This window comes from Alligator mississippiensis, chromosome 1 (assembly GCF_030867095.1).
Source record: "Alligator mississippiensis isolate rAllMis1 chromosome 1, rAllMis1, whole genome shotgun sequence".
NCBI lineage: Eukaryota > Metazoa > Chordata > Crocodylia > Alligatoridae > Alligator > Alligator mississippiensis.
The window spans coordinates 77,376,965-77,399,591 of NC_081824.1; the positions used below are offsets into that span (position 1 = coordinate 77,376,965).

At 40.6% G+C, this 22,627-nt stretch overlaps 1 protein-coding gene across 4 annotated transcripts in view; it reads right to left on the reverse strand.

Annotated features, from left to right (window-relative positions):
* The window catches only part of MDN1 (midasin AAA ATPase 1), a 154,197-nt gene that overhangs the window by 108,905 nt on the left and 22,665 nt on the right, over positions 1-22,627 (reverse strand). For all 4 annotated transcript variants that reach the window (XM_059732015.1, XM_059732018.1, XM_059732014.1 and 1 more), the window contains exons 8-22: positions 18,539-18,642; positions 17,993-18,107; positions 12,028-12,221; positions 10,848-10,929; positions 9,089-9,184; positions 8,475-8,587; positions 7,675-7,823; positions 7,532-7,592; positions 6,793-7,004; positions 5,301-5,404; positions 4,320-4,464; positions 3,501-3,597; positions 1,189-1,302; positions 374-521; positions 117-227 (exon numbers count right to left, since the gene is read on the reverse strand). In XM_059732015.1, coding sequence (XP_059587998.1) covers positions 117-227; positions 374-521; positions 1,189-1,302; positions 3,501-3,597; positions 4,320-4,464; positions 5,301-5,404; positions 6,793-7,004; positions 7,532-7,592; positions 7,675-7,823; positions 8,475-8,587; positions 9,089-9,184; positions 10,848-10,929; positions 12,028-12,221; positions 17,993-18,107; positions 18,539-18,642 — 1,845 coding nt within the window. The remainder of the gene's footprint in view (positions 1-116; positions 228-373; positions 522-1,188; positions 1,303-3,500; positions 3,598-4,319; positions 4,465-5,300; positions 5,405-6,792; positions 7,005-7,531; positions 7,593-7,674; positions 7,824-8,474; positions 8,588-9,088; positions 9,185-10,847; positions 10,930-12,027; positions 12,222-17,992; positions 18,108-18,538; positions 18,643-22,627) is intronic.

Here is a 22,627-nt window from a genome sequence, read left to right on the forward strand (position 1 = left end):
AGACAATTATTTTTGTATTAGAATCATAGAGAAGTGCTAGAATTCAACTGTCATATGGAGAAAATCTCTTTAAAAAACAAATATTAGACTAGCCTAAAATATTTAGAATTACCTACCTGCTTAAGGAGGCTTTTGATGTTGCCTGAGACCATATGTTGACAAATTAGCTTCTGAACTACTGGGTGAGAAATTCTGTCAAGCTGTGTCAGGAAGCTCAAGCAAAAACCCTAAAAAGAGCAATTATTTTCAATTATCAACTAAAAAATTATATATATTTTAAAGAGCCATTTCTGTTTGACATTTGTTGACTTTTGCAAATATAAACTACTCAAGTAGTGAACACCCACTTAGAAACAAACCCAAAGACAGTCACCTCATACAGTGAACGCTGAATGCTGTTACATGGATTTGACGCTGCAAATCTTAAAGCCCTACAAAGTGTGCGAAGGCTGTAGTGTGGTCTACGGCCAGTCCCATCCACCAGTTTTGTTTGTGCCTCCTTCCTCACAGATAAATAGAAACTAAAGAAAAAACAACAACAAAAAACCCCAGTTACTGTAAAATTAGTAGCTTCAGACATCAAAATATCTTTCAATGGGATTTCATCATTCATGACTTTCTTTCAAATTTCTAACCCCCGCCCCCACCCCCAGTATGGATTACTCTAGCCAGCACTGAAGCCCAAGAAATCAAGAACCTTAAAATCACATTTTGCATTTCAGGGGCAATTTGGCCTGCCACACATTTCTAGGAGCGAACAAAGCCATCTAGACAGATGCAGTTTTTCATGTCTTACTGAAAACTGCATGCCTAAATTTCACACATTGAAAACAATCTGCTTTATCTAAAGGAAAAAGAAGTTGCAAGTGCAGAAACTATTTTTTGATCTACAGAGATATTCTGAAAAAACAACTTCCTAGCCTTCTAAATAGAGAATGATGATGCTCATTGTGATAATGCTTAGAAATTCCTTTTTGATATTTGCAGGGGTGGCAGAAAGAGAAACCTGCTTTCAAGACAAGGTAATACTCAGCATCCACAGAACAAGGTTAGGTGTCATTCTTCCTTGACTACCTAAAGCTGAAGAGACTAGCACAAGAACAGAAAATAAAGTAATAGGGTAATAATCTATTTTGTGACTTATTTTATCAAGACTTCCAAAAGAAGAAAAGGGGGCCACTAACTTACTTCACAATTCCTTGTACAATATTTTTGCTCACATTCAAGCCTCTCAAGTAGTCCGTGATAAGAATCTGTAAGTCTACTTCATTTTGTAGTTCTTCCACATAAAGTTCAGTAAACCTTTAAGACAAAATTGAGCCATTAAGCTGTAACATTTCAACTTCTGACGATAGGTGCATTTTGAAATGTCATGACATCTTGAGAAAGTTTGCATAGAACATACCACTCCAAAACTGTAAAAGCAACAAACATTATCTCATGTGTCAAAATCAAAATCTACTAACTTGTAAGAGGGAGTAACACATAATTAAGGATTAAGAAAACATGGAGCATACCTATTTCAAAAAAAGTTCCTCTGAGCAATCATTTAAAATACAAAATTACCTTGGCAAGATGCAAAGAAAACTAAGCAGGCAAATTTATGTACTTAAACTAAACTACCTCTGAGCTATGCGTGTCAATTATGGGATTTCATGCTGTCATCTTGTTGACTCCACATGACTTGTGATTAACAAATATAAAAGCAGAATTTCTATTGGTCCAGAAATGCAACTCAGAATCTGCGAATCAAGCTGGGTTCTTTTAGTCTCATAAATTACCATTCACAGTAACAGTTTCTAACAATACTGTTTGTGCCTGCCACTTTAAGGGCCCAGCCAAGCAGCCAGCAGGTGCTTGATTGCAGCGGCCATTTTAGATCCCTGGCTGCCTATATAAACAGAGCAGTTCACTGCTAGAAGGCAGGCAGGCAGTAATACCGCCTGGCTGCAAGGCTGCTTGGAACATCTTAGAGGTAAGGGCAGAAGCTGTAGGGGATGGTTTGAAGGCTCCTGGTCCGGGGCATGACCTAAAACTGCACCCTGCTGGGAGCGGATGGCCTGGTGGGGCTCTCATGGTGCGGGAGCCCCCAGGAAATGCCAGACCAGTTACCACCCCCGGTGAAAGGCGGGTCAGGGCACCGTAATAACCCCAGCTCCCACAACCGGGTGGGTTACCCACTAGTAGGGTTCAGAAGGCGGACGCAGGAGAGAGAGTGGAGCGATAGACTCAGAAGCCTGACTTGGGATCCCCTGACTGGTCCATGCTGGGGCCAGGACCGGAAGGGTCAAAAGGGCCAGGGGCCCACCGCGAGGGACGCCCAGAGCCGAGGGCCTGGGGTTCCGACTGGCCTGGAGGTGAGGCCAGGGCCTGTGTGTCCAAAGGTCCTGGGGGGACCACACCTGCAAGGGGGAACAGCTCAGGGAGCTAGGTAGCCCAAAATGAAGGCAGAGTAGGCAACCTGAGTGAAGGGATCCAGTTGGGGTTCAGACCGGAGGATTCTGGGGCCAGTGACATTAACAACCATGGATGCCATCTGCGAGGCTTGGGCTGCAGTGTAGGGGAAGAATGGAGCTGCAGATGGCGTCCCCTGGCATCGGGGTAATAAATGGGCAGCCTCCCGCCTAATTAACATCCTAATTAGATAACAAGGCATGGCAAACAAGAATGCAGGCGGTTGGCCCAGAAACAGGTGGGCGGGCTGTTGGTATACTGGCCCTACAAAGGCCCCCTGTTACAAATACTCTGCCCATTACATCTGTACAACTACACTGTATGCTGGACATTTTAGTAGCTCATTTTCCTTCTTACAGCAACAAAATCTTGTTTTTGCCACTAATAACAACAGATGTCTGACTACACACAATGAGCAGATCTCCTTGGAAAGATACTGACATCTTTTACAGAATTGTAGAATCATGCCTGCTCTTTTCAAACTAGTAAACGTTTTGTACAAATTTCCTGGCAGTCAGTAGAGAAATGATGTAGACAAATGGCAGGTCCAGAACTTGCTGATGGGTAACAGTGAAAGAAAGTGCTCAGTTCCCAGTTTCCTGCCCCCAGGCAATCCTTTTGGCCCCAATATTCCCAACACCACATATCCACTTTCATGGAAATTTACCTTCCTTTCAAGTATAGATGAATAAGCAGAGTTCTTTCTAGACCTCACCAACATATGAGTTTAACAAGAGGTAGTGCTAGAGGAAGGGAAAAACCAGGCTATCATTATTGCCCAAAAGGAAAACTGCCAACTTTTGCAGCAGTATTCCTAGCTGCTGACAGCAGAAGCATAAGGAATGATCAAGTCCCAATAATAGTATACTATTACTAAAATAGTTCTTTGGGTCCCATGCCTCAGAATTTTACCTGTCCTCCTGATGTTCCATGAGCATGTCACTGCTGCAACAAGACAAATGCTTCTCTGTTTTGTGGATTTATGAAATTAGTCATATTCAAAAGAGTGACTTTTTAACGGTTTTGAAAGTAGAAATTTTATCTACCTGTTTCTTATTCCTGGAGGTAGATTTCGCTTCCCAACATCAGTAGCTGGATTCATGCAGGCAAACAAACGGAAATCAGCATGGCGCACCAGGGGCTCTAAAAGAAAGGGGAAATTTAACTTCTGTTCATACAGAAGACAGCCATGTAAGCCTCAACATATTCTTGTTTAAATCAAGACACTTTATGTTCCTCCACTGAACCACTGCGCTATGATACTGCATTTCTTTTCCTACAATGACAGTGTTATAAAATATTTAATGATTCACTTTGTTTGAGTTGCATCAAAATAACTCGGTACTGTGCAAGTTGACCCAATTTGTTTCCTTGTAGGATATTTTGCTAAGAAAAATAAAATGTATACTACTAGGCTCATGATCACTCACTCACTCACTCTCAGTAGTGGATGGCCAAGTCAGAGGTTTCTGAAGCTGCAGAATGGTATGAAAACAGTATTAAATGAAGTGACAGCTGAGTTCCACACTAGCTGGTCATTGCTACTACCTGGTTCTAATGAAGTAGTCAGGACACCGACGCTGCAAGTCAAAATAACAAAAGCTGTGGGCAGTTACCTCACTCAAAACTACAGATTTAACTCTGCAGCTTCAAGATTTCTAGTCTCAAGTCCCAATCTTGGCCTGGACAAGGACAATTTATTTGCTAACAGCCCAGGCTGATAAACAGAGCCAAGTGTTACCAGCACTCTGGTGCAACTACAATCCAAGCCGCTTGTGCATTCCTAAATTGGTCTTGCATATGCATTTCTGAAGCATGCTGTGCTAGACACATATATACATCTTAAACAAGTGCCATAACAGTACCCGTGTCTCCTCTGTCTAGTAGTACCAGTGAGCCAAATGATCCTTCCAGTAAGCCACTCAGGCATTCTAAAGTTTCTGCCGCAGCCAAGTTAATCTCATCCAGTAAAATCCACTCTCCTTTCTTTACTGCTTGTGCCAGAGTGCCCTAAGAAAGGACCAATTAACATTAGTTATTTTACCATCGATGATGTATCAACACCAAGCACCTACAAAAATATGCCCCATTTGGTCATCTGCAGACCAATTACATGAATGGCAAGCCACAGTACACTTCAGTGATGGCAGCCACACCTCCTCTCAGATAGCAACTACTGCCCAAATAAAATCAGACACTGTTTGTTTCTAGTAGCAATCCTTTTACACTCAAACTTTTCAAGTTACCAGATTTGTCTTGCACATTCATTCCTATAACTAAACTTCCTACTTTGTACACCTATATGAAATGTTCATAATTATTTTTCAGCGTACTAGACAAAGAAAATGGACTTTGAATAAATACTGTCAAGTTAGTAAGATTACAAGGAATCTGGGGACCACTAATGAAATTAGTTTTGTATTTTTAGGCTTTAGTTTCTATAAAGAATTTTATGAATGGTTCAAGTGCAGCACTGTATTGGTATTTAAAATACTAGAATCCCTTGATAACAATATAGACCACTCAAGTTTTCTCAACAGAGCATTTCTAACCCTGTGTACCAGAGAAGATGGCAAAGCAGTAGATATATATAGCTCTTAAAATACAACCACTCTGTTTCTTTAGAAGCAATCAGCCAGTTCTGTATTATGCACCCTTTGCCATCCCCATCTCTTATAAAAAATAAAAGCACCAAATTCCATATTAGCATTGTGGTTGAAGTTTTACTTCATAAGAACATAATTAGGTTTACTGACATAAGTCTTATAACACTGGTTAAATAATCATAGAACAATAAATCTTCCTCCCACACTTCCTCCAAGTGCAAAACAAAAATATGTAAATACCTCTACAAAAGCAAATAATAGAGCATTTTCTGTCATTTTCATCTGTTGATGGGCATGATTCAATTTAAGACCAAACTCATCCCACTTCTCTTTTAGTAGCAAGCCTACAAGAAACACAAATCAGATTTTGTATCATCAGAACAATGCAAAAACAATGCTGCCACTTATTTTGTGAAGCTGGGCCACAGAGTGCAGTCATGATCAAGTTTGGATGAAACGCAAAAGGCAAATATTCAAATTTTAGCGTTTAGATCCCATGAATTCAAAGGAGTTTTAGAATGTACTGCAGAGTAAAGAGGATATACCAGTCAACTTGCCATTCCCTCAAAACTTGACCATTCCCTACACTAACAAATTACTGGACTACTTACCAATCCAGTGAGACCATAGGGAAGCTGTGAATAGAAAGGATGAACTCTACAAACCCAGTCTTGGGACAGTAGAGACCAAGACCAAGGAGTTTTGTGGACGGTGGTATCTTTTACTGGACTAACTACATGGTACAGATAGTTAGACAAGTTTTGAGTGCAAGGCATTCTGTCAGGTATATCAGATTAAAAACAAACACTTCTAAAGTTACTGGCTATACCAAACATGCATCTTTATGAAGTTCCAACACTGTTACTTGCAGTATGATTTTTATTTTTTTGATTAAGTTGCTACCTGAGGCAAGAGGGTTTCAAAACAGTATCATGATGTTTTATACTATTATCTTTGGAAGCGTATCTTCTGTTATTATTTTTTTATTATGCCTCCTGGGGTCTGCCAATATATAAATGAGCTTAAAAAAATCCCCAAATCCAACATCCTCTTTACACTGTGAGAAAATGTATGCAATGAAGAAAAAAAGTTTGCTTCACACTGATTGAGAACTACAGTTATGAACTGAACTGCAGTAGTGCCAAAGAGCTCTGACCCTTCAGCAACCCAGGTTATGTAAGCACAGAATAAAATAGTTTCCAGAGATCTGATAATCTGAGTATAAAACAAGAGACAACATACACTGAGATAGACAGACAAAGAGGGCACTATGAGCCATTATTAGTCAGCATTATTGGCGGTGGTATCAGGGCACCAGCACACTAGCTCTTATCAAGCTTTCTGCGATAGCTTTGTCCATATTTACAGAGAGCTGCTCCCAAACAGGAAGGTGATTGTGTGAAAAATTCACTTGCAGGAAACAGAGTATGAAATTTACATTTCAGCAGTGAAGGGTGGGGATTGGATGGCTAAGGACCTTGAAAGTGAAGACAAGCACCTAATGTTTGATGTGACAGTAGCAACTGGATGGGTGTATAAAGAGAAGTCCACATCCTGGACTAGGAGAATGATCTTTGATCAGCCTTGTGAATAGACAAGAGAAGGACAAAAACAGTATTTGTCATAGCTGGAGAAAAGCAAGTAAATCAAAGAAACTGTGAACATAGAAATAGCCTGCCACACCTCTACATTCTTCAACAGTTGACAGCAGATGCATAGTCTACATTCTTACCAGATGCATTTTCTTTTGCTTCCTTAGTAATGGCAGATTTGTGAATATGCTGCATTAGTTTGAGTAAATCATGCCAACGTTTCTGTCTGTAGCAAGTCTGGATGTGTCCCAAGAAAGTTTGATTTTTCTTTCTGGAAAATGTCTGACAGAAAAGTTCTTCAAATGACTCCCGTAAGGGTAACCATATCAGTCTGTTATCCACTGGCTTGTAGCTGTACAGGAGGAAGAGAGAAACCAGTTATTTTCCATGTGGCCAAAAGGAAAATTCCAGTCATCTGTCAAATCTCACATAACAAGGTTGTTATGTAGCCCTATATATTCTGGTTTTCTATAATGAAGGTTTTATTTTCTTAATCCAAACAAAGATGAAGGGATACACATGTAATAATGCTCCTTATGAGAAATTGTTACATGAATGGAACTGGCTACCCATCCTTGCTGTGGTCAGCCAAAGGAACTGAGTATTTCATAACTGCTCATTCTGCATTAACTATTGACTTTTCCCCACAACTGGATTATGCTTTATATACAAGTATGTGTATAGAGCCCAGTGGAGTCATTTAGAAGCACAAGCTCCTAAACTTTAGTCATGATAGCAGGGCTCCTGTGCACTGAATTTCCTCTAGGTTGCACACATGTACATATCTGAATTTCATAAAATTATAGTACAGTACAATTCTGTTTAGAATTAAGTCAGGGTTGATTAGAAGTTTGTATTTATTAATACCAAATGACTCACCCCCCAAGCAGATCTGCAGTGTCACTCTGTTGGTTCATATTAATAACCCTCAAATGGTGCCCTTGAAGTAAAAGACAAATAGCAGTTATCATTCATGAACTTCATATTACCCCTTTATGAGTTACTTTAGCCCAAAATGTTACCTGTGACACGAGCAAGATATTGTACAGTTGAGGTTTTGCCAGTTCCTGTTTCACCCACCAACAGCACAGGCTCTCCCTTGTCAACACACACAGCAAGCTGCTCAATGAGTACTGAAGACGGCCGTGTGGCAGCAAAGGTCTGCTTCTCCCTATTGAAACATGGAAAGCAATTCAGGTAAACACACATCAAGCAACTCTGATTTCAGTTACTCAGCCTCCCCATCCCCTAATTTTCTGAATTCAATTACAACTTTAAAACAAGAAACTGTGTGGGACAGGGAGAAAGGGGTGCAGAAAATTTTAAGGCATGTACCAGGCACAATCTTTTTCTATTTACAATTTAAAAAAAAAGGTTTTTCAAAAGTATCCTCTCTCTTTTTTCACACACTGCCAACTTAGTGGAGTTAATGCCACAAGAACAACTGGTTTCTCACATCCTGAAAACACTTGATCTAAGCCAGTAAGAGCCATCTACACAAAATCAGTCACTCCTATCACTGTCCCATCTCTTTCAAACAGCATTTCCAGCTCCAAAATGATTACAAGTTATTCCAACTCCAAAGATACAAATGTATTCCATACTTGGGTTTTTAGAGATGCAATGTAAACATCTTGGTCTGAAGGCAAGTAAAGCTAACTGTCAAGGATACAGTAAGTGAGATGAAATCAGACATTTATAACCCTTGCCTAAAATGACATAAGTTTATCTTAACATGCTGCTTCTACTCTCTAATTCACAATGCATTCTTTTCCCACATAAAACACGTTTGAGAGGAAAAGGTATAGGAGAAGTGGACTACCTTTGTACAAAAAGTGCCTGGCTTTGTTTCCGCTTCAGCCACACTCTTCCCACAGACACTTCCTGCTCCCTTATTACAATTTCTGGTTTATGAAGACGACAGTAGTACTCAGCCTGCAGAGAAAGCATCATTATTCCCACTACATAGTTTTGCTTGCTATGGTATGCTAAGAACACTCCCTGTATGTTTTCTGTGGTGTCTCAATGGGACAGGCTCATTTGATCATGTTTGTATACTTTCACTCAAAATATTTCACAGACTTGAACCTTCTACTCCTCCTCCTCTCCAGTGGTCTTTTTCCCCAGTGTGCAAGTACTAGTTTTTCTCTGTGTTGCTTATGGAATCTGTGCTGCTATCATTCTATTTTATCTACCACCCACTGAGGTCAATCTGCATTTCAGAAGTGAATAAGTTTAACTTGTGAGGCTATATTGATATTTATGTACAAAAACACACAGCAGATTCAAGCTTACACCATCTATCTTTCTAAGAAGGATTTCTCCAACTAATATTCACTTTATGGTTTAGACTGCAAGCCATTCCTCACCTTCTGTTTACTAAATTATTTTAAAGATTATCAATAAAACACCACAGTAGTCACTCTCTCAATATACCTTTTTTTTGGAAATATTTAGTTTGCTTCCAATAATTTCTGCCATTTTCTGTCTGCTCCCTGGGTTGGACAGCATAGCTGTGAAACAATCCATTGCCTGTCAAGGAAAAAACATCACATAGAATATCATTATATTCTTTGATTAACTCAGTAAAACTTGCCAAATACCACCATTTCAATTACCATGGGCCCAATTCAGAGACAACTAAAGTGAATGGAATTTTTTCTGCTGATCTAATTCCAGAAGTCTCTAGTAGAGCTCAGAAGGACACACAAAAACCTTTCAAGAATAACCTAAAGTAACTTTTCTATAGCTAAACATGTTGGGAGTTTTGAAATCGTATTTGTTCAGCCTCTCCATGTTCTGGCACTCTGACCCATGACACACCCTACCTTAAATTTTCCACCTATGCAGGACTGAAAAATGCCCTGGTTTACAGACCATGGCAGGGGAAAAGGGAAAGACCCATAGCTGGGAATAAAAGAAGACATTTTACATTTCCTTACCAACAGTAAACATGGAGAATTAGGGGAAGGGGAACAAAAATGCATACCATTTAATTACTTTATCTAACCTCAAGAAGCCTGATTATATATGGATACATGCATACACAGAATAATCATCATGTGATAAATTTAAGAAACATGTGAAACAAAATTACCACATGACAATTACTGCATCAATTCCAACAACGGCACCAGCAGAGGCTAGATACAGTCCTGAACAGGCCACTGAGCAGCCTTGCAACTATGACATCTGTCTTTAGAAAAAGTCCCTGCAGTGATAAAACCAGAGCTTTGTTGGTGTGGGAGAAAGAGATTACCATCTTCCGGATCTATCTAGTATCCACTTATATTGGAGAGGCCCCATATTTAATATCATGATGTTCAATATTTAGAAAAGCTCCTCTGTGCTCATTCTAATTTCTCTCTCGTGTTGAAGCTTGCACTGTTTTATTTCAAATGAGAACAACATTTGGATTACAAGTGCAGAATATAAAAATATTTTCCCAATTGTTTCTGCTTTTATAAAAAGGCTGTCTCTGACATAACATCTTCCTAACATAACATATTGGGCACATCTACACATCACCCTACAGTGATGTAGTGACACACACCACCATATGGCACGCAACAGCAACATAGCAATCACATGGGTCTACATGTGATCAGCAGTAAGGTCAACGTAGCGGCTTGTTCCCCCAGTATAGTGTGCTGCTACAGTGATGTAGCAGTGAAATCTGACCATGCGCCATGTGCACAGCACAATAACCACCCATACTGCGCCATGCTTTTGTGCATACAGAAGGAAGTACTAAAGCACAGCACTGTAGCAACATCACCATAGTGACATGTAGACACCCCCTTTGTATAGTAAACAGAACCTACAGCAAGACAGAGTAGTATGAAGTTTAAAATGGATCTGTTTTCAGACGATACCTGTTTCAGACGCTTCAGATTTCAGACACTTCCAGAAAAGGAGCAATGTAGCTCAAGCCACACTGGACCACCAAATATTTATATTGCAGTCTGAAGACTGGAATGACATTCAATATGAAACTATATACATTTTCCCCTCACCTAAGGTGTAAGGGATGCCTCTAACATGCTTCTGTCATTGTCCCAGTCAGTCACTCCAACTAATGCCTAAGGGAAGGCCCTACATAATTTTTTTCCAAAATGGGTGTTTTTAAGGACTTAAGGGAATAATGCCAAAACCATTAGTAAACAATTCTAAGATGAACTGAATCTTATCTTACCTCTTGGAAAACATTCACTGTTGTGCTTGAAGAAGAGCTGTCAAAGTTGTAAGCAATTCTGCTGCACCAATTCAATAAATCTCTAAAATAAGCAATGGGAATAAACAGGTTAGGTAGAGCTGAATGGTCATATAAAACTACTCTTTTGCCCTATTCATCTCAGCCTATTTAATCTGCATTTTCCTTGGTAAATGGGTACTCATTTTACTGTCATTCAGATGCAAGGGTTTTTTTTAAATACAAATAAAGTTTCACTATATACACGCCAATAAACAAATGCCTACTTAAACAGCAACAGTGTCTAATTCAAACTAGCAAGTATCAGAAAGTGAGAAACACAAATTGTATTAACCTGTATAGATTAAAGTATTATAAAAAAAAAATCTCACTTCTGATCTCTCTATACTTGTCAACCCCAAACTGACAAACAATTCAAGGCATCTTAATTATAATTATGCAAACAATCCTGTACAGCTTGGAATATAAAGTCCTAAAATATTTGGTGCCAGTTCCTATTTCATCTGCTGGACATCAAAGAGTGAAATTGCTCAGGGCATGGACACATGTACCACTTATACTGGTTTAAATGCAGTTTAAACCTGAAGTTGACAGACACACAAACCTGATGAATTGGTGTAAAGCCGCTTGGAATGGTTAAAAAAAATATACCTGAAAAAAATCAAGTATTTTGAACCAATTCACTGAAAACCAGCTCATGCATGGGTACAAGTAATCCTCACCCACTTACCCACTGAAAGGCATGCTGAGCTGGGTGCTCACGCCCACCCCCTGGGGTCAGAGCCAGAGCACTTCACACAGTTGTGAACTGGTTCTCAATCACTGCCATTCTGGAGCAGTTTGATTGCTGTGTGTGTCCACACCCTTAATCTCTGAAAAACTGTTTCTTTTCCAACCTGCTTTTAATCTTACCCTTGAGAGAAAGTCACAAGCAGCAGCAAGGAGGTAATGTTGTTGTTAAAGGTAAGGGAGCAAGAAGCTTAAAACATGACTTTAAAATGAAAAAAAAAAAGAAGGAACGTTTTAAAGTCCCTTAATTTTTTTTAAAATTGCTGGTTAATCATTTTAATGATGTGCCTCTCCTTTCCCTCCCTTCCCCCTCCCCCCAAAATAGAATTACTATACTAGCTAGCTAAATTCTCTCTCAATAAAAGAAGAATACCTCAGAGATAGTTCTCGACCCTCCAGACTTGGCCTTTTGTTTTCTGTTCTTGTTTCTGATAGATCTTCTGCTATTTGCTTGGAACCAGAAGAACTGCTTTCTGATGTCTGATGTTTGTCTCCGGTCAGCTGAATATAAATGTCTAACAGACGACTGGATACAACAGCAAGATTAGGGTATCTGCCCTGAAGAACCTGTGAGAGACAGGAATTATAATCTGTATAAAATCAGAAGCCAATTGGAAGTCACAGAGATTTAATTACAGTATGCTCCCATAATCGTTCTTCAAGGCAGGAACTTCCAGATAGAATTGTTCCCTAAAATGGGAATCTAGCTGCATAAAAAGTTGAACACTGTTCTGGCAAAACAACTAATCTGCTTCAGTGAAATCAATCTCATGATTTACGGCAGTGGTTTTCAACCTTTTTTCATTTGTGGACCCCCCCCCCAAAAAAAAAATTAAAATGAAGTGCAGACTGTTACCTGTCAGCTCTGTCTTCCTGAGGGAGGTCTGCCACCCAGCTTGCTGGATTTACAAAGGACTTTTTCTATTCCCCCCCCACCACATGCACATGCACCTCTCATTTAACCAAAACTAAGCATCAGAAAAGTTTAACAGGCATCTCGGACTATACATTCCCTGGCCCCACTATGGGAGGCCTATTTAAACCTGATTGACTAAAACTCAGTTGCCAGGTTAGGGAATGCTGAGGCAAGAGACCAAGTCAGAAGGGGTATGGGCGACATTTGAATAATGGTTAAGGGATCATCACAACATCCAGCCCATTGGAGCCCTGGCCACAAATGCTGTCATAGTTTTCCTGGGATGACTGGTGGAAGTCCTCCCCACAAAGTTTATGAACACTCCAAGTAATCCCCTTAAGTCTGTTAAAAGACTACAGTAAAATCTGAAAGTCATGCTAAATTGAGGCTTATTCCCAACATGTAAGATACAAAACACTAATGCTGACTTCACAGTGCAAGCATAGCTAGGCCATCTAAGAAGATCACTTCCAGTATATTCATAATAATTTCAAGCTGGCTCCTAGGTGTCTGGTTACTCCTTAAAACTTAATGTTTTTCCTGGTTGTTAATTAGTTGCTTGAGATGTTCCAAACCAAATAACCTCTTGTCACTGAAAAAGGTAATTCATTTAAATTTAAACTGTTTATATAACAGGATTTTCCCTGTCAATTATGGCTTGGGACCCTCTTGATTTACACAATTAAAAGAATGCTTTGAAGAGGCTAGACTAATGGTATAAGAAAGCTGTAAAGCAGCAAACAGTGTGCTTCAAGAGAGAGAGAAATCTCTCTGACACGATCCGCTGTTGTTCTCAAGAAGCTGGGAGAAACAGATCATCTCCCTTCAAGGATCGTGCTGGGAACTTTGCTTGTCAACAAATCACCCGACTACCTTGGAATGGTAAGATTCCCAACTCTCACTCTCTCTCCCTCTTTCTCTCTCTCTTTTTCTCTCTAGGCATAGCTTTTTGAACCTAAATTGTATTTAAGCTTGAGCTAGGTTTCCCCAAATACTCAATTAAACCAGGGTAATATTGTAATTGTTTTGTTTGTTTTTCCTTGCATGTCTATTATTACTAGTACCATTATACATTTCATATACTTAACAATAAATAACTCTTATAGTCAAACTGGTGGTAACCGGATGTCTTTTTCCTTCTCTACTTCTCCTTCCCCACTTGCTTTGCAGCAACACTTCTTTTACCTAAGCCAAATATCCCTGTGAAGCCCAGAAATACTGTGAGGTCTGCTCAAGAAGAGGCTACCACTACTAGGACAGTTAGAGCAAAAGATTGGGATGTACTGAGCTTGAGACGCATACGGGCTGATTAAGCTTGTATAGGCTGATTGACCCAGTTTGGCTCAGATGTGCCTTAATGAACTGAATGCTGGCCCATGAGGGTGTCAGCTGGACACCCAGCCAGATTCAGAGGTATTCTGTTCACCTATGTGCTTTTGTCTGACTTCATTTTACTGTTACCTTAATGAACTGATTCCTGGCGTGCGTGCCTAAGAACCCAGCCCCACTAAAACCAAGTCCTGCAAGATAGCTCCACTGGGGGTGAGGACTTGCAGAAGGGAGAGATACAGCTCCATATAGAAACACAAGTAACACAAGCAGCACATTGATAGAATTACAAAAACCCTAGAAAAGTACCCCTAATAAATAAGCACACCCCAAAGTGATGGGCAAATCTGGTAAAAAGGCCCCTTTGGAAATTTTGAATGGAAGGAACGATCCCTTTGATTTGTAAGTGTGGGTATTTATATAATTTGATTGCTCACTGTCATCTTTTGTGGACCCCTTAGACATAGTCAGCAGACCCCCCAGGGGTCCATGGACCACAGGTTGAAAACCACTGACTTACAGTGCTGGGCAGAAGAGTTTTTTATTTTTTGGGGGGTTTTTTTAATAAAGAAAACTTTAGCCTGATGCCCACCCACACAGATAGGAACATTACATTATGGAAGGTTTTGCTTTCCTCTGGGGCATCAGATAGGGCTAATGGCAGAGGCAGGAAATTGATTTGGAAGTCAAAATAGGACTTGCTGGACTTGACTATATATATTCCAATGAGAATTCATTTAGCATATTGAAACTCAAGACTAACTGGAAACACAAAAATAAAATTTAGCACTAACCATAAACACAGATTGTCCAACTTTGAACTTGATGCTACAAGGCACTCTCTCATTCCTATCATGTTTCTCATAACTGAACTCATCATGGACATTAACACCTTCTGCTCACTGTTCTGATAAAGATAGGTCAAAATAGTTTACTGTTTTATTAGAGTTTCCATCAACACTTCTAAGAAGGGTTACGAGCCATAGTTTTGGTCTCCAAAGATGAAGCCTCTTACAGATAGTGGGCTAGTGTTGCTTTGCCAAGTTTGTTTGTTTTTTGAAACTGACAAGAATAATAAGAAAGGATTTTCAAAACAAGGGTTTTTCTTTTCTCCTACAACACTATATTTTGATTTTGTCTGGTTTATGAATTTGGGCTACTAATTTTTAGGTACCAGACCAAAAAATATGACCAACAGGAAAAACTTGTGGTAACTACTACAGTTCACTGAAGCTTCCTTCCTACTGACAAAGCAGGTTGCATGTGGTTCCATTAAGAAAAGGTTATAGTTTTGCTTTTTACTGCATTCCCCTCTCCCACCCCACCAGTAATGCACCTAAGGCAGAGTCAGTGGGACACCAGCCCTAGGTATGACTTCAGAAGGGATGCCAGAATGAAGGCCCTTGGGGATCCCAAGCCACATGGCTACTGCAGCTAATGTACAGTAAACCCGTCCCACAGCCGCAGCAGTCCAAGCACGTGCTGCCACCATAGTACTGCAGAGCTACCAGAGTGCAGAGGCCAGCCAGGGCAAGTAAGACTCTACCCCCCTGCTCTCCAGCAGTTGGCATAATATCCCCATTCTCCCCTTCATGCCCCACCTCACCTTCTGCCCAGAGCACTGAAGGAGTTTGCTACCTCTCTGCCCCTTCCTCTCCTCAAGGAGGCTAAGAATTTTGCTTCCACAGAATTCCCAGGACATGAACAAGCAACTCCAACTCATTTTTATCTTCCATATGAAAACAACATTTTTTCCATTCTCAGATGCAATGCAAAATACAAAGTTAAGTGGGCTGGAGTTGCTCTGATCCTAAGATTCCAAAATTAATGCCACTCACTAGAAAGGTCCTGTCCAGACTTCACAATGAACCTGGCAACACGTTTTAAGCTGAACTGGAAGCAGGAAGAGATACCATACTATTTCCACAGTATTCATTTTTCTTCATACCACAAAGAAGTTATGCACTGTGTGTGTGCAATTTACAAAATATCAAGGATAGCCAGGTAAAATAAAAAACTGACACCCGACACCCCCAAAAAATATTCGAGTCCTAGTCAGAATTTGCTTTTTTGTTCTTTGTCAATTTTCTTTACAATTTTTTTTTTATTTTTATTAAATACATCTGTATAAAATCAGAAGCCAACTGGTAGCCATATATATTTAATTACAGTCCTAACATGCACACTAGGTTGCCAGTAGAAACCTAAGTATTCTTATACAAAATGGACTTTTACCTTCTATACTACAGGACCCTTAAACTCAGAAACTTCCAGGTGCACTGATTTCATGTAAATTAAAGAAGTGTTTACTGAATTAAAAATATATCTATTAATTAGACCAGACTAAAAAAATCCCAAACTTGTCAAACCTGAAAAAAATTCAGAAATCTTTCCTGAAAAAAGTTTTGACAACTGAAATTTGCTGAAAAGACATCAGAAAAGTTCTGTATAAAATTTTAAAACTGGCAGCTTTCAATCAGATCTACAATGAGAAATCCAAAACATATTGTCAAATTCAATATATTTTACAAAAGTTTAAGATACTGCAGATTGTCCTAACCAGCTACACTAGGAGATGGAACTTGTCCTCTGGGAAATGTAAGAGTTTTGCAACTGGGTGAAGGATTATTTAAACTCAACTCATGTAGGAAATTGTTTAAGCATTGTGTACTAAAGATATTAAAACCAGACAATTCTGCTAAAAAAGATTACTATTCATTAATGCTAATATTTCAGTATTCATTACTAAGCTTTAAATTAACATCCTATTCAGATGCTAGTTCTTTTCTCAAAGGGTAGAAATAATCCTGGCCAGTTACACTTCTGCCTTCTTCTACTGGCACTCACATGTTAGTGAAGACTGAACAGAAATATGATAACTGCTATGTTGTTTTTCATTCTACTTCACCCTAGCATCTTTTACCCTGACTTATACAAGACAGAATTTTTCCTTTATGACTAAGTCAAACCAAATTGATTATACAATGGTTTTGTCCTTGGGTATGTTTGAAACCTAATATTTTTTCATTGGCTGAGGAAAGGTCTAGATCAAACACTTGGTTAGCAGCAGACAACCATACCTGTGACTGTTCAGCCAACCATAGCCACATTGGTTCTCCAAGGTGCACTGATTTACACTGAACTCGTTTGGAAGTGACCACTGCATCCAAAGATACTAGAAAATATTACTTGGCTTAACAACAATTTGTTGAAATCACAGCTCACATGGGTTCATTCTTGGGAGGCATGCAGCCCCAGTGCACAGATTGGTAAACTTCTAACAAGCAATATAAGGGCCATAGGTACACCAGTTAGCTCCCACTGTAGCAAGACCCAGCAGTACAAAAGGTTCATTGCCTTCCTGCTATTATTGACTAGGGGATTCCTTTGCAAAAAGCCAAAATCAGGATTGTGGACAGAAGTGAGACTTCATAAGGTTCCATTTTATGCCTTTATGACCCCTGAACAATTTTGAAAAAGGCATTCTGAAGTCTTTCCACTGCCCCCCCGAGTCTTCACAGATTTAATTAGGTCCATTCAGATCTTTGATGGGAACAATTTTCTCCCTATTACAAGCCTTAAGATTTGCACTTGGAGTTACAAAGAAAAGCTGTAGAGAATTACTCCGTGAAACAAGCTTTAGTCTCTCAGCTGTTATTTTGTTTGATATACTAAGCTCACCAAAATAGATACTCCCTAAAGATATATTAAAAAAAATAAACAACCTACAGGCTTCTGTAATTTTTATCAATTCAATTAATTTTAATATTGGGCACTAAAGCTGAGACAGCAGCTCAGTAACATTGATTCCCATTTTCTATCAAAATATGAAAAAGTTTTTGGACTCTTCAAGTGGTGTTTAACACTTAAATTTGGGGGTGGGAGAGGTGCTATAATCTACGAATTTTAAATTCACTTCCAACCTCTGTAGGAGACAGCAGCTTTACTTCAGATCTAAACTATCAACTCTGAAACCAATACAGCCAGGTTGTGGATTCTGGATAACAAAACAAGAACAAAACCTATTACATAAACTCAGGTTGTAATCATCCTTATGGACTTCCATTTTGTTACTGCTCATGATCCCACCTACCTCCGTGAGTTCTGCTTTACTCATGTTATCCAAGCGAATTTTGGTCCAATACTTATCCAGAAGAGCAGCATGGCTATTTTGTTGTCGGTACCAACCACCAGCACAACTGAAGACTCTAAATTAAACAAACACACTCCATTAGGTTTCACAGAATATTATGCTTGGTTGAATCACCAGTATATTCTACAACAGGATTAATTTCAGTTTCTAAACTTGTGCGCTTAGCAGTGCTGCCTTGTGCAGCACTCCCATGCTCTGTTACATAAACCCTATTGTAATCCTCCCATCTTTTCTGTATCACATATTTCCAAATATTTGTGGGGGTTTGAAAACTATGAACCTTTAATCTTGCTAAAGTTGTATAAAATGCTAGTCCTATTCAATACATTTAATGCACTCCTTTTACGTGCTCTTATAATTAAGAAAGTCTGGACTTGTACCTTAAAGGTTTTATGCTTATAGTTTGCAATTTAATCTTAATTCCTGGGTCTCACCTAAAAACAACCCATGTAATGCTGTCATGTTCATTTGACTTTACATGCTTACCTCCTGGTGGCAAAGAACTGGAATCCAGGAGCAACTTTTAAACAGTCACCACGACCAGGAATCAGCAGTTTTCCCTTTTCCAACAGAGGAATCAGCACAGAGATCTAAAGAAAAGAAAGGCTTTATTTTATTTTTATTTTTTTTGTGGGGAGGGGGGGGAGGAGGGGGAAGAAAGGAGGCCAACAGACAGCCTGCCCAGCCAGACTCTACCTAGCTCATTAGCTTACTTACACTGAGCACTCTATATATGTGCTAGTCAAGTAACTGCAGCTCCCACCATAAATTGTTTACTGAAAGGTACTTGCTTTTAAGAGATGTTGGTAAGGATCACCAAGTCCTATCTTATTTTACTATACCCTCTCTCCAATAAAAGTAGACCCTTTTTCCACTTAGAAGATTTTACTACACCCTCTTTCCAAGAGAGTAATGAGGGGTGAATAATTGGGGCACAAGCCCTAGATGCTACATTAAGAGGGGGAAGCCTTACACTCCCATCCCCTGTTTTGCCTCCATTACATACTTTCCAGCTGAAGCCCCTGCAGGAAGCAGTGGCAACGGCACACGAGTGTGCATCGATGAGTACAGGGCACTCTGGAAAACACAGTTCTGTAGAGCGGCAATGGAAATTGCTGCTGCTGGGGGAAGATAACACCCCATCTTTTTGCAGCTGAAATCAGGAAGGTTTTTTTTTTTTCCCCCCTGTTCAACAGGGGCTTCTGCAGCCAAAAAAGATGGGATGACATCTTTCCTGACCTGCAGCAAACTTCAGGTTTAAATAAACTCCTCATGTAGGAAATCTTTTTAACACTGTGTGCTCAAGAAATCAAAACCCAACAATTCTGTTAAGAAGATGAACTATTCATATTAATACCTATATTTCAGCATTCATTACTAAGCTTTAAACTAACAGTCCATTGAGGTGATAGTTCTTTTTTCAAAGGTAGAAGTTTTAGCCAGTCAAGTCTATGGCTAGGAACAGAAATTACACATAAACCAGTATAAGCGATCAGAAACCGGCTCAAATCTACAACACAACAGAAGTTCAGTGCATATAAACTACTTTCAAAATGGCCAAAATCCATTTAAGATAAACCTGGATGGAAGTAGTATCAGACTTTACTGATTTCAGTTATATCAGTTTATTGAACTTCTATCCCAGAACCTCTTCAGATTCAAGTTAATTCACAGTCCCCCAGCATACCAGGATACTTTGCACCTCCACTGCAAATCCTCCCTAGCTTTGACACAAACAGGAAGGTGTGCTCTTGTGCCCCCTGGCTTCTTGCTTGGGCCACTGCACGCATGTGGCTGCATTTCTGGGATCAAAAGTGAACGTCTGTTCACTTGCTTTTCGCTTCAATCTATGCAGCTTAGACTGATGTGCAAAGATTAAATCGATTCAGCCTTGGACTTTGACTGTCTGTACTTAGCCTACGTGTCTTTCTGCTGGCATTCACACTGTAATAAAGACCAAAGAGAAATATGATGGTCACCATGTTATTTTTCATCTTACTTCAGCCTGGCTGTTTTTAACCCTGCATTACATGAGACAGAAGTTTTGCCTTTTGATTAGTCTAGCCAAATAGACAATAAACAGAGTTCTGCCTCTGTATATGTTTGAAGCCTAATATTTTTCCACTACCTAAGGAAAGGACACCTAGATCAAACATTTGATTGGAAACAGACATTCCCATATGACCAGGTTACGAAACGCCTGGACACAGGAGGAGGGGTGGATGTCGTATACTTGGACTTCAGGAAGGCCTTCGATACGGTATCCCACCCCATACTGGTGAACAAATTAAGAGGCTGTGATGTGGATGACTGTACAGTCCGGTGGGTGGCGAATTGGCTAGAGGGTTGCACCCAAAGAGTCGTGGTAGATGGGTCGGTCTCGACCTGGAAGGGTGTGGGCAGTGGGGTCCCGCAGGGCTCGGTCCTTGGACCGATACTCTTTAATGTCTTCATCAGCGACTTGGACGTGGGAGTGAAATGTACTCTGTCCAAGTTTGCAGATGACACAAAGCTATGGGGAGAAGTGGACACGCCAGAGGGCAGGGAACAGCTGCAAGCAGACCTGGATAGGTTGGACAAGTGGGCAGAAAACAACAGGATGCAGTTCAACAAGGAGAAATGCAAAGTGCTGCACCTAGGGAGGAAAAATGTCCAGCACACCTACAGCCTAGGGAATGACCTGCTGGGTGGCACAGAGGTGGAAAGGGATCTTGGAGTCCTAGTGGACTCCAAGTTGAACATGAGCCGGCAGTGTGACGAAGCCATCAGAAAAGCCAATGGCACTTTATCGTGCATCAGCAGATGCATGACAAATAGGTCCAGGGAGGTGATACTTCCCCTCTATAGGGCGTTGGTCAGACCGCAGTTGGAGTACTGCGTGCAATTCTGGGCGCCACACTTCAAGAAGGATGCGGATAACCTGGAGAGGGTACAGCGAAGGGCGACTCGTATGGTCAAGGGCCTGCAGACCAAGCCCTACGAGGAGAGACTAGAGAAACTGGACCTTTTCAGCCTCCGCAAGAGAAGGTTGAGAGGCGACCTTGTGGCTGCCTATAAGTTCATCACGGGGGCACAGAAGGGAATTGGTGAGGATTTATTCACCAAGGCGCCCCCGGGGGTTACAAGAAACAATGGCCACAAGCTAGCAGAGAGCAGATTTAGACTGGACATTAGGAAGAACTTCTTCACAGTTCGAGTGGCCAAGGTCTGGAACGGGCTCCCAAGGGAGGTGGTGCTCTCCTCTACCCTGGGGGTCTTCAAGAGGAGGTTAGACGAGTATCTAGCTGGGGTCATCTAGACCTAGCACTCTTTCCTGCTTATGCAGGGGGTCGGACTTGATGATCTATTGAGGTCCCTTCCGACCCTAACACCTATGAATCTATATCTGTAACTTCTGTCCATCATCCCAAGAGAACATAAAATGTTGACAATTTTTCTTCTCCCAGACTGAAAATAATACTGGATAATACTGGTTGGGAAAAAAGAAGGCAAGACAAAGCGCCCTAGGCATAGGCAACTTTGGCAAGGGCAAAGGGATATGTGAAGGGAAATACAAAAGGATGACATGGTTTGACGTCTAGTTGGGCAGCCAGTTTCAAGTGGAATACCCCAGGGGCGGTCCTGGGGCCAGTTTTGTTCAATATCTTCATCAGCTATCTGGAAGATGGCACAGAGTGCACCCTCAGCAAGTATGCAAGTGGCACCAAGCTGGGGGGAGTAGCAGATATGAAGGAGGGTAGGGCTAGGATTCAGAGGGACCTAGACAAATTGAGGATTAGACCAAAAGAAGTCTAAAGAGGTTCAAAAAGGAAAAGTGTAAAGTCCTGCACTTAGAATGGAACAATCTCATGCACCAGTACAGGCTGGGGACAGATTGGCTAAGCAACACCTGCATGTTACAGTGTACATACTAGAGGTTGCAGTGGACAATAACCTGAATATGAGCCAAGAAAGCTAATGGCATATTAGGCTGCATTAGTAGAAGTGTTGCCAATAGATCAAGGGAAGTGATTATTCCTCTCTATTCAGCACTAATGGGGCCACATATAAAATACTGTGTCCAGTTTTGGGCCCCCCACTACAGAAAGGATGTAGACAAATTGAACAGAGTCCAGCAGAGGGCAACAAAATGGTTAGGGGACAGGGGCACATGACTTCTAAGGAGAGGCTGAGGGAATTGGGCTTATTTAGTCTGCAAAAGAGAAGCCTGAGAGGGGATTTAATAAAAACCTTCAACTACCTGAAGGGGGTTCCAAAGAGGACAGAGCTAGACTGTTCTCAGTGATGGCAGATGACAGGACACAGAGCAATGGTCTCAAGATACAGCAAGGGAAGTTTAGGTAGGATATTAGGAAACACTCTCACTAGGAGGGTAGTAAAGCACTGGAACAGGCTACCCAGAGAGGTTGTGGAATCTCCAACCCTGGAGGTTTTCCAAGACCTGAATAGAGAAAGCCCTGGCTGGGATGATCTAGTTGGGAATGGTCCTGTTCTGAGCAGGAGATTGGACTATATAACCTCCTGAGGTCCCTTCCAACCCTAATTTTCTGCGATTCTATGAAAAGGCAATGTTCA